Source organism: Ursus arctos, unplaced genomic scaffold, assembly GCF_023065955.2.
Source record: "Ursus arctos isolate Adak ecotype North America unplaced genomic scaffold, UrsArc2.0 scaffold_2, whole genome shotgun sequence".
In the NCBI taxonomy this organism is placed as follows: Eukaryota; Metazoa; Chordata; class Mammalia; order Carnivora; family Ursidae; genus Ursus; species Ursus arctos.
Window position 1 is genome coordinate 7,217,031 of NW_026622874.1, and position 12,539 is coordinate 7,229,569.

The 12,539-nt window shown below is 45.2% G+C and overlaps 1 protein-coding gene across 1 annotated transcript in view; it reads left to right on the top strand.

Moving 5' to 3' along the window:
• Positions 1–6,864, top strand: part of ENAH (ENAH actin regulator) — a 135,727-nt gene extending 128,863 nt beyond the window's left edge. The window contains 3 exon segments of the mRNA XM_057314883.1: positions 292–370; positions 3,324–3,381; positions 3,952–6,864. Of these exon segments, the coding sequence (XP_057170866.1) occupies positions 292–370; positions 3,324–3,381; positions 3,952–3,989 (175 nt within the window). The 3' untranslated portion in view covers positions 3,990–6,864.
• The last annotated feature ends 5,675 nt before the right edge of the window (positions 6,865–12,539 follow it).

Consider the following 12,539-nt stretch of genomic DNA (forward strand, 5'->3'; position numbering starts at 1 on the left):
TCCTGCCGTCTGCGCAGAGAATGTGCTCCTCTGCCCTTTATTGAAGAGCATTTTCATCCCATCACTGTTGTCTGATTTCTTTACAAATAACTGGACACACTGAGCAAAGTGAAAAATACCATCCGTTTTCTGTTCTAATCAGTCCTGCAACTTTGACGATTAACTTTTTAACATCTGTGTTTTAAGAAAAGTACTGAAATCTGGTGTTGGGTTGGTAAATTTGCAATTTTTTGTGAACTCCTTAAACATCCCAAGTATTGTTTACCTGTCCTGGAAATTCCATTTGTACAGACCAAAATCTGCACCTTCATCACAGCCCAGTGCCAACGGCGTCCAGACGGAGGGGCTAGACTACGACAGGCTGAAGCAGGTAGGCGCTCGCCAGCAGCTTTTCCTCCCCGTGCACTGGTTTCTCTGTAAAAATGTCTGTGTGCTGGCATTTGACAGATGGTGAATGTACTGGAAAAGAATATAGAGTTTAGATCTTTCTATACAAATGAAACAGTGACATGAGTACTGTATTGTTTTTTTCAAATCTTCGTTTTTTTTGGTTCAGTGCGTTCACGTAAAGTTCCAGCAGTGGTGAAGGGTGGGGGCAGGTGGCTTAATGATATAAAATAAACTTTATATGTCAGTGCATGGTGTGTAATTGTGAAGGAAAATGGGGTTGCACTTTCTACTTACCTGTTGACAAAAATGGACCCAGTGAATCTGGTTTTGGCAAGAATGTGAGGGAAATGGGCACTCTCGTATACTTTTATTTCCTAGGAAGCAGTTGGGAAAATAGATCACAGGCCTTAAAAATAAATACCTTACCTTTGAACCCAGCAATTTCACTTCCAAGAATTTATGCTACGAAAATACTGCAGAAGTATATAAATCCACAGTGTTGGGGAGGGCCCAGTGACCATTAAGGGACCAAAAATGAGAGTATTGAATACTGAATGGTGAGCACTCGCCCATGCTAGGTGAAACAGACAGGGAACCAAACAGTATGAACAGTTATCTCAACTTTATAAAAAAGAAAAGGATCTTGTCCATATTTTGGATACCTCTGCATTATACACATAGGTACTCAAACAAGAAAGGGGAAGGAGTGATAGGTGAGAAGATGTGTAGGGCTTTAAAATATTTTATTCCCAGAAGAGGTAAAATAAATTTTTAAAAATTGGCAGTGTTAAAAAGATTTAAAGAGGAGGGGCAGTGTACACACCTTAGTAAGACAACGTCGGTTTCACGGACCTAAGCCCAGAGTAGCTGCAGGAAGCAAGGCCCCCCCGGGGACCTATGAGAGCAGTGACCGTCACCACCAGTCCCTGTCACAGCAGGCCAGGCGCTGGCTGGACTCTTAGCATGGTGTGTCTTCTGGTCCTCGTGGGAGGCCCATCAGACAGTGTTAGACTCAGACTCTGCGCATCTGAGATTCCGAGGAGTTCCACGGCTCAGTCGCACAGCTCAGTCAGTAGCTGAGTCAGGATCGGAGCCCACATCTTTCCTCAAAGCCAGTGCTCCCTGTGGTGTCACTCCTTTGTTTAAATGCTAGTAAATGTTTGGCGGCTCAAAAGGGGACCCAGAATGTTGCAGTAATAGGCATTCAAAATTAAAGTCAAATACGAATTAAAGGGAGAAATACTAACCATAATTTCAGATAAATCTAATTTTTATACTGTAAAGTTATTTGAAAAGTTAAATTGAGTCCTATAAGTTTGAAAAGGAAGCTTGAGGTCATTGATAATCAAGCCCTCATTTTCCTGTATATTAAACATGGCTTTCTTTTCTTGAAAAACACTTTAAAGTAGACGCTGGCACGCACTTGAGAACGTGGTAACTTCTTGGCTATCTGAAGTAGTGGGGAAGAGAGGAAAGTTCTCCTGCTAGGGCAGATTTTAATATGAATTTAAATAAGGATATCTGATAGTCTGTACTAATAATTTCTGTGCTTGTTTCCTCATTGGTAAAGTGGAGGAGTTATACTAATTGAGTGTTTCAACCTTATTTTAAACATGAAAAGGTTTTTAAGAAAATGAGCCTTAAATAGAGCGATTTAATTTTACCTGAGGTGTGCAGTAGTAAAGGTCACATATTGGAACTAATCCATCCAAAGGGTAGGTGTTACTCTTCAAATTGCGTCACCTTGTCAAAGCCCTTTTAGCTGTCGTGTGACACTGTGCTGGTAATTTGGGGCGGGGAGGGGCAGAGGGAGAGGGAGCGAGAGTATTAAGCAGGCTCCACGCCCAGCCCGGAACCCAAAGCAGGGCTACATCGCGCAATGCTGAGACCGTGACCAGAGCCGAAATCAAGAATCAGACGCTCAACTGACTGAGCCACCCAGGAGCCCCTGTTCTTATGGATTTTTTAAGTTTGGGCAGGGGTGGGGTGGTTGTCCATGATTTCAAAGTGAACTTATAAATACAGATTTTGCAAAATTTTTGAAGGCGGATGGTTTTCATGGAGGAAGGAGCGTCTAGAACAACACTATTAAACCAAAATACAAATAGGGGCCACACAAGTACTTTAAAATTTCTAGTAGCCATATTAAACAGGTAAAGAGAAACAGGTGAATTTCATTTTAATATATTTCAGTTAATATAACCGAAATAACATTTCAATATGTAATCAATATTTTAAAATTACTAAAGAATTATTACACATTATTTTCTTCTTGCTAAGTCTTTGAAATCTGGTGTGTGCTTTACCCTGGCAGCACATCTCATTTCACACTGGCCACATCTCAGGTGCTCGGTGGCTGCGTGTGGCTGTGTCTGCCATATCGGACCCTCTAAGTCCAGACAGGGCCCCATCCACCCTCGTCTCTACCCATTAGGGCAGCTCCAGGGGAAAATCGGTTTCCTTGAAGCAAGGTGTGGCAGCTGTGGTGTGATTCCTAAGGAATCCCATACTTCAGACCAGATCACAGGTTGGCCAGGATCTGCTTGTCTAGTTTACTTTTCCTGTTCTTGAAATTTCATTATGCTCCACCTTTCAGACTGCTTCTGGAAGACAAGGCTGAAAGCGGAGCTACTATCTTTTCTAGAAATTAACCTGAATCCTACCTTTCACTGGATGGCAGAATTATTTTTTAGTTTTAGAGAGTATTCTAATGTTTCATGTTTTGCTAGGCTAGAATAAGCGAAGACTAGTAAGACTGTTAAAACATGATTTGCCCGGACTACTCTAAGACAGCCTTGTCTGGGAGGGACTCTGGCAATACAAACTATACATCATACTTCATATATTCTTAAAATTCTAATGAGCAACAGTATTTGTAGTGGTAGGTTTTTTTTTTTTCCCTGTATTCCTGATGTGTTTCTCTAATATTTTAGGACATTTTAGATGAAATGAGAAAAGAATTAACAAAGCTAAAAGAAGAGCTCATTGATGGTGAGTATATAAACAGATTTGCTGTCCCTGTAATGTTTGAGAATACCCATTTTTAAGGAAATGCACATAAAGAAATAACCAGTTTATTACTTAGGGCATAAAACAGTTACTTTTGCATAGTAACCTGCCTTTTGCTTGGCTTAGGATGTCAGGGAGGAGCCCTCTCCTTACAATGGAAGTTATTTGTAAAAATCGGGATAAATGAGGTCCCTACGTGTCAGGGGTTGAGTAGCGTCAGATGGAAATCCAGGCCGACGGGGCTCGGCTCTGGCCTCACATCCCACCCCGCTGTCTTCTCTGTGGATGCTGAGCCCACAGAGTCCGTGTCGTCACTGTGTACACAAAAGGGAGGGCGCAAATGAATTAGTGTGTGTGTGTGTACATATATATAAATTATACCATCTTTGTGTTAAGAAAACAAAGGTCTGTGCAGTGGAACATGCAGGGTCCGTTCGTCTCTTTATTACTTGGAGTTTGAAGACAGCCTCTGAGATTTCTTAGGAATGAATCACTCATTGATTTTACCTCATCATTGTATTTACTTGAAATACATTTCCTTTTCGTGCCCAGCGATCAGGCAAGAACTGAGCAAGTCCAATTCTGCGTAGAGAGACGAACCAAGGAGGAATAGGACTTAAGTCTGGAGAAAGGAGAGAGACCCCTGCAAACAACAGCTGTTAACAACAACAAACCCCTACATTTGTGAGCTGTGAGAAGACAGTGGAGACAAACAGTCGGAAAGAGGAAACCAACATCCTCGCGAGCCTTCAGACGCTGTTACTCTGGCGATAAGCTATTTCCCTCCCAGTTTGCTGCTTTTTTCTGACCTTTTCAACAGGATGGAAGAGTCGGATACAAGTTCCTGTTTCGTAGTTATGCAGAAAATACTAAACCCATCAGGCAAGATCGCCACGCATTGAAATATTTTCATGTCAAGACAAAAATCGCACGTTTTTCACAGTCCATTGCTAAAATAAAGAGGAGAAAGGCTTAAGAAGTTTGTTTTCAGAGAGTGCTGACGAAGAATTGAGCAAGTTATGCTATTGTATTGTAAATGTTTCTCTCAGGTTTGTCTTCCTATCACATTGGATATTCCGTGAGGATTGGAGATCAGCCCTGTGTAGGTTAAGATCCTAAGAGTGGAACAAATGGAATTGTATGTGCTTTCCAAGGGTGATATTTATAAGAAAGTGTCCTAAAAATGATTTGTCTGGCTTGAGGAATTTTAGAATGATAGGAAGTCTCTCGAGTTAGCCTTCATGCAATTTTGTAGATTAAAACATAAAATTCGTCCAGAATTTAAAGATTTAGATGCCTTCCTAAATTGTTAAAATGCTTTACCAAATCTATGACTCCTACGTAACACACACCAGTGGTCAAATGTAAAACAATATATTGTAGACTTACCGTAGGTTTTCAACCTTTTTTAGATTTATGCATGTGGACATTTTTATAATGTAATTACAACCACCACAAAATTAGCTTTTTTAATTGCAGACAGTAATGCATGTCCCACTAATAACGTAGGGGCCTTTTCAAGGCCTGGTCCCAGGGAAAACCTTTTGTAGAGTATAGGGGGGTGGGAGGAAGGAAGGAATAATTTTTCTTTTAATTTCTGCACTGTCCTTTTTTTCTCAATTACCTGCATGAATAATAATGAGGAATATTTTGTGACTTTAATTGGTAAATATGTTAGCAGAACCAAGTACTCAATCTTTTACATCATGTCTTCAGCTGTTCGTATTTTAACTTGAATAATCTCAGCGGTCTGGAACATGATTCTGAGCTTCACATGGATTACATCGTACTGTGGAACTCGAAAATTCGATCCCTGAATTTGGCAGTTACTTACTACCTAGGTGCCCGCAGTTGGACAGGTGTCAGGTACATGTTCCTGACCAGGAAGCTGCTTTTGAATTTCATTACGTGGAAACACACGAAGTAGCGATGTCAGCAGCAACTGATGTCACAGACACCACGTGGCAGAGGGGACCAGCGAGGGGCTCTGCGTGGTTCTCTTGTCGTGACAGAGCAAGACTCAGGTGGTGGGAAGAAGGACCTAGGTCCTCTGCTTACCCCCACACAGGTGTGCACACACATGTGTGCACATGTAATCCATGCCCTTCCCCTGGAAACTCTCGAAGATTGAAATAGGGGAGAAATTCTATATGTTGCAAGGATAGGTTTGTTTTTTTTTTTTTAATTTAGGAAATCACAAATTCTCCAGGCTCTCCATCTTGATTTATGCTTCAGTTACGTGCCATATTTGCTTTGAAATCTTTGATAATCTGAAGTTTTACTAAAATTTTGAAGAAATAATTCATTTTCATCTTTTTCTAGATTTTGTAACCTCAGTTGGTCAGAGCTTCTTGGTAGCATAGTTTACCACTCAAAAAGGTTTGAGTGAGGGAATTATTTTCCTTGTTAAAATAGTTTCTGTTTCTGTAGAGACTTCAGTTTCAGATTAATTTGTGATGGATGAGCCATCATAATTCAAGTCCACAGTTCTGTTCTATCAACCGTTCATCGTCAGGCAGTAGTAGGAAAGGCATCCAAGCTGCAGCAAGCCTCTACAGTACTGTCTTCTAAAAGAGATCAGAGGCACTTTGATCTTTATTACTGTCCTTTTGGTTATGCAAACACTTAGATGGTATAAACGCTCACGTCCCCTATAAATCTGGTGAGAAATCACTTGATTTTGTCGGTGAAGTTAGTCTCTAGTAGGATAGGATACTGGGTACAAGTGGTCCAAAGTCAGAGGAAAGACTACAGCAACACGCTAGATCTTAATGAGGAGCTGGTGTATGCACTCGGTGTCTCGTGCCTTGGTCCGATCCTCCCAGGATGTCTGTGTAACAGGACAGAACCAGTGCTGGGTCACATCGCATTCCATCAGTGTGCGTTCGCCCGGATCGCTAAATGTGTTCTTCCCAATCACCGTACACATTTACTGTCCTACAGGACAGTTTTGTCATCGTTAGAGATTTCAGTAATTCCAGTGGGAAGCAGAAGCTCATGTGACTTCCCTTAGCGAGGTGATGTTCCTTGGAACCCGTCATGCGGACGGTGTTCGTGCTCTGTGTTCACTGGGTGTCCGAAGCTGAGTGCAGTTCAGGGAGTCCTTTCTGATTTCAGGAAGGCACTTCTTTCCTCAACACTGTGATCTGACCCGTGACAAATCTGTCCTAGATGCTCTGTAAATGGCCAGCAGTCCATTGCAAACCAACTGAATGTATACATCCTACCGCCGGTGCTGAAATCTCTCCAGAGCAGTCATCGTGATTTCACAGTTTGTTCACAATTTGCAAGCATCACGTGTCAATCAGAACTGAAGATGAAACACTAATGAATGTTGGTTCTCATGCTTTAGGTGTGCTTCCTTTTTAGATTTTTTGGTTCTCTGCTATTTTTACCGTACTGTTTCATTTAAATTTCCTACACGCTAACTTCGTTTGTGTGATTGAAATAAACTTGCAGTATATACGTGTTGCTTGTTTGTGACACTTAGATGACACTGTGAAGTGATCTTTCGGCTCTAAAATAAGTTCTCTTGAATGCGAAAAGCCTGTGGCTTCACTACCCAAAGTCTACACAGCTCGTCACTATTCCTTCCAGATTTCCAGATTCGAAAATACTGAGTAACAGACAAAGGGAAGACGTGATCGTGTGTCTGCTGTTCGTTTGAAACGGCTGTTGTGGGTCCCCCCTTCCTGTCTCCCCTCGGCCCGTCTTGGCGCAGTGGTCTGCTCTTCCCGTCAAGAGAGTGACAAAGGTTTAATTTTACTGTTTTAATCTATGGCATAGACACTGAAACTCACACAGTTACTGTTTCCCTTGATGTAGTTGGCGGGGGAAAGGACCTTAGCAAGCACTGAATTTTAAGCATAGTAAAGTCTGATCTGTGGTGTTTAGTGTGCCGACTTCTTGAAGACTTCGTATGAGCAGGAACACTGTTTATCTGACTTCACGTGGTACTGATTTTGAGTCCGTTGTGAGATTCTGATGTCTTCATTGGAGGTACAGTAACCCCTGTCTTTACTCTGTCACCACACCCCACGTTTCTCTCCGTCATCCTCTCCCCTTTTCGTGGGCGCCTGCAGCCATGTCAGCCGTCTCAGGCCCTTGCTCCCCTTCATGTATACATCATAATGTTCGTCTACAAACTAGAAGTCACTTCTGTCCCATTCAGATGTGAATTAAGCAACATGGGGCACCTGGGTGGCTCAGTCGGTTAAGCGTCCAACGCTTGGTTTCATCTCAGGGTTGTGGGATCGAGCCCCACGTCGGGCTCTGCGCTCAGCATGGAGTCTGCTTGTCCCTCTGCCTCTGTCCCTGCCCCTGCCCTCTTGCTCTCTCTCGTAAATAAATAAAATCTTTTTTTTTTTTTAAAGAAGTGAATTAAGTAACAGATTGCAACCTTTTCAACTTGCCCCGCCACAGCTTCTGTGTCTCCTAAGATCTGTATATGCCTTCAGTGCCGTTTGAAGAGTTGACCTCTCGCTTCTAAGTGTTATCCTCCAGAGCACAGTTTACAAAGGGATGCTGCATCATAACTTTATAACCCCATCACCTTTAAGTCTGTTGATGGGTAGCATGGAAACGGCACCACATAAAGTGTAGTGTGTGAAAGAACGCTCTAGGGGCTCTTGCTCTTTTATGTGTCTGTCCTATAATCCTGTTTCCTAAAGACACTTACTTCATAATCCCAAACCTGTGGTTGTAGTGCCAGTTTTGTTTTTACTAGAAAGATGAATTTGTGTCCGTACGTCTCCCTGAGGAGACTCTGAGGGATGCGAAAGGGTCCCCGGAGTGCTGCATCCAAAGGGCTGATGCTTAGTACATCTGACTTGTCACTGAAAAGCCACTTAGTATTTATACTCGGATGATTTTGACGTTGTCAGAACTTGAAGCATGTGTAAGGACCCATGAATCTGGGTGAACAGAAATGTTCTAGGTGCCTTCCGTGCCATGACGACGGAGTGAAGAACACTGACTCAAGAGTAGCCTTCTCTGGAGTCTGAGCACATTGGCGAAGATGCTGGAGCGGGCAGCCCTCCAGGAAATGACGTTTCTGCAACCGAACCCTAGAGGGGCCAACATCCAGATGGGCCGTGGGCTTCCCGTGTCCCTGTTATGTTGTCTGTAGAGAGTTTTTGAGAGTCGAGATTTTTATATCCTAATAATACTAGAAGAGTGAAGCCTTCAACTTAAGTCTAAGACTGATTAGAAAAGAAACGGCTACGACAGCACATGGGTGGCAGGGCTGTGCGGGCCGGGGACGACAGGCCCGCCACGGGTGCTCCCCTGAGGGGCAGCGGGGTCTTCCGGGAAGGACACACATTCACACACTGCTCCAGGTACAAGCTGTGTGAACTGACCTGCCTTTCTAAGTAGTTTTTCTTTATAAGCTAGCTGTTTTTATGAGAGGGTGAATCCCTGACTTGGGCATAGTGACTTAGGATGTAAAGGAATGACAGCCACATTTATTGGTTACTTCTGTTAAATCTAAAGAAATCACAGATGTGATGACTTCAATGTTTACCGGTGTCTGTGACCCAGAAACTCCCTACACTGAGGTCTATGCACCAGGGCACCGGCCTCTAGACACGAGAGAACGCAGCTTCCCGTCTTAACGACAGCTGTTAGGAAAACTTATTTCATTGGAAAACTAAGTTTGTATTACGCCGTGAATGAAAAATCTACACGCAGATGACAAACTTCCAAGTTCCTCGTGTGTAAACTTAACTCTTTCCCCTTTGCTTCCGAGAATGGTTTCTTTAGCTGTGGGTAACAGAATTTTTTAAATACGTGAAGAAGGAGTCACTAACATAGCGAATACTGTTCTGTGGGCCAGCTTATTTTCATAAGTGATGGTCCTTCCAAGAAGGCGTAGAATGTGCAGAAAAGCACGCCACTGGTCCTTTGGACTGCACGAGAAATGATGCTTGGAGGAGAAGAAATCTACATTACGGGGTACTGAATTCCCTAGCAGGCACAAGGGTTTTGGTTCAAATCTGTAGAGGCCAGGAAAAGAGGTTTTCGGCTAACACTCCGCGACACACGTGCCCCAGGCGGCCTCTTAACACTGGTTCTTAAAACTTCTAATGTTCCATGCCCTTAGTCACACCTGTGGAAATTGTAAGGCCCTTTTTTAAACATTAAAGGCATTTTAAACGTCTTGCAATTTGCTTCACTAAATTTTAGATGAGAAATATCAACTTGGGATTTTCCTTGTTTCCCCCCCCCTCCACCGCCCACCCAGGGTGAACTTGGGGGCCCATGTGGTCTGTCCTGCCTGCCACAGAATCAGGCACCAGGCGGCTCCAAGTTTCCCTGGCCCTGCGCACCCTCGAGTCTGGTGGCGTCTGTGCTCACAGTGGGCTGCCACCACTGCCGCCGTGCTGGGGACTGGCCAGGCCAGACCGGTGAGGAACTGATAGGGCACCCAGAGCAGCACAGAGAGGCTCCGTGGGAGGCACGGAATTTGTCCCCAGACTCTCGGGGGAGGAGAATTTCCCCCAAGCAAAGTGCTGGGAGGGTTGGATGTTCAGAAGAGAGCCGTGTTTAAAGCCTGGTGTCCTTTCATCTACCGATTGAGGTGGGTGGTGTTCTCAGCCCCCACTCCTTCCCAGGATCACGCCTGCTGTCAGTAGCGTCAGCTGCCGAACGTGAACTCGGGGGTTGGCGCTGCCTCTGAAAGGGAGTGGCGTTCCCGGACTCCTGATGAAGCCACCCCTTTGCCCTTTCCCTGGCCTGATGCCCGGAGCTCCCCGGCTGCGTGGGGCTGGCCTCCTCCCTCGGGGCCTCGCCTCCTCCCTCGGGGCCTCTCAGGTGGCGTCTGCTTCTGCCTTCCTCTGTGGCCACTGGCTGGTTGGTTTTCTTTTTTGATCGAACGGGAGGGAAGGAAGCCCTGACTTTTGCTCTCCGATCTTAAGTGCAGATTTTAAGTGTGTTAAATCTTAGACCCTAATCACTGAGAAACACGCATTCTGGGTGGGGAACATAGGAATCCGCAAGGTGACCGTTGAGGTCAGGGCTATCACGTAAGGTGCTGGTGGTGCCCGAGGGGTTGACGGGTGTCTGCTTGGCAGCGTCGGTGCATTCTCAGCCCCGGAGCACCTGCTGCTCTTCACGGAGACCCACTGTCACAGAGACCCGGGGCTGTGGGATCACGTGAGACATACGACCCCATGTCCACAATGGGACGTCCTTGGTGGACTCTTTCTGGTCCAGGAGCCGCTTCAGTGAACAGCCTGAGCCGCGTGGGGTGAAGCTGCCCTTCTGTGTTTCTTGGGGAGGAACATTCCGCGGCTCCTGTCCCTGGAGCCCGCTGTGCCCTGTCCGCTCTGTCCTTCTGTAGAAGCACGCGGGTCATCACTCCTCCCCAGCTGCTCCTCACTGTAATCCCAGCGACTTCTGGGCTGTTGGAGTGACTATTGTCCTGAGTCCTTGCTTGGCCTCGACAAGAGGAAGGTAATCGGCACAGTCAGAGGTCATCCCGGAAGGTCTGGGTTATAAAACAGGAGCCCTGTTGTGCGGACATTCTTTGACTTAGTTTTCGGTGGGTGTGCGTGTGTTTTGGAATTCTGTGTTTGTTAGCAAGAAGATATGCTCTTCATTTTAGGAGTTTCTTTTTTGGGAAAATGAAGTGTTTCTAACAAAAGTGAATGAGCTAGAAGGAAAATTCTATCTCAAGACATCTGTAGTTGATGCAAAATATCCCAAACTCAATTACAGTATTTACATATTTTCATAGAAATTCTTTTTTTGGTCTGCTTGATAAGACTGAATGAGGAAACGTCCCCGCAGTCTGTAATTATAGAAACGCACTGAAAACCTCGAGTCTGTAGCTGGGGGGCAGAGCGTGGGTATGTTGGGACCAGCGAGTCTGCTGCAAGCAGAGGTGGGCCCTGTGGCGCTGGTGGGAAGCTTTCTGTCACCTCGCCTCTCAGAGGCGTTTTCAGACCCTCCTTTACTTGACCTGCATAAAAACCAGCTCCACCAAACTTCCTGCCGGCCCTTTGGGGGCCGAGAGTGGGCATCTGAGTGACAGCAAAGCTGGTTTGGAGCTTTGTATTTTGTTTCTGGGAACGCGGGAGGCCATGAATTGGCTTTCTGGCTAGGACAACCTGCACCGTTTCCACGAGGAGATTCGGAATGTTTAAATACATTTTCCTTCCCAGGCCTATCAGGTTGATAGGCCGAAATCGTTCAGTAGAATAGCACAGTAGATTAAATGTAAAGGTGGCTTCTCTTATGGTCCAAATGGGTTAGTCTCTCATGTTATCTTTGTTCGCTACAAATTTTAAAGCTAGAAACGTGCGTTTGTCCTAACTTAGAAGATTAGGCAGAGCTGTTTTCTTTGCTAAAGATATAAACACATGGTAGCCCACAAAATGGGGGCTTTATAATCTGGGAGCGCGCCTCGTACAGCAGCAGGGATGGAGATCACGCTTTAAAGTTACGGTTGAGAGGCGTCTGGGTGACTCAGTCGGTGAAGCGTCTGCCTTTGGCTCAGGTCATGATCTCAGGGTCCTGGGATCGAGCCCCATGTCGGGCTACCTGCTCAGTGGGGAGTCTGCTTCTCCCTCTGCCCCTCACCCTACTCGTTCTCTCACTCTCTCGTTCATTCACTCTCAAAATATTTTTAAAAAGAATTTTTAAAATAATAAAAAAAAGTCATGGTGGTTTTATGTGCAGACAGAACTCATGTGTCTTATCTCATGGAATTTCTGAGTTATGGGCCAGGCTTAATTTCAGGAGTGGATGAAACTGGGAGCAACTTGTCTTAAAGCAACAAATTGTAAATTACTGGCTTGACTGAAATTATCAGTGAACCCAGATAAGAGGCAGTCTTACTGTTGGGAAGTTTTACCTTCCGAGCATCCCCTTCACGAATGGGAAGTGGATGGAAGGGTGAGCTTGAAGCTGGGCCGGCCGGCAGGGCAGGGAGCATTAGGCTGCACCGGTCTTGCAGCAAAGTTTCAAACAGGAGAGAAAGGAGAGGACCCGAGGAAGGACCCGGCAGACGGGAGCAGCGCCTGTGCACGGCGTGGTACCCTCCAGGTGGCCGTGGGAACTGCATGCCTTTCGCGTAACCATGAAGTGTGCCCTGTGTGCACGTGACGCGTCTCGAATGTGTAAGGCAAAGGCTCAGC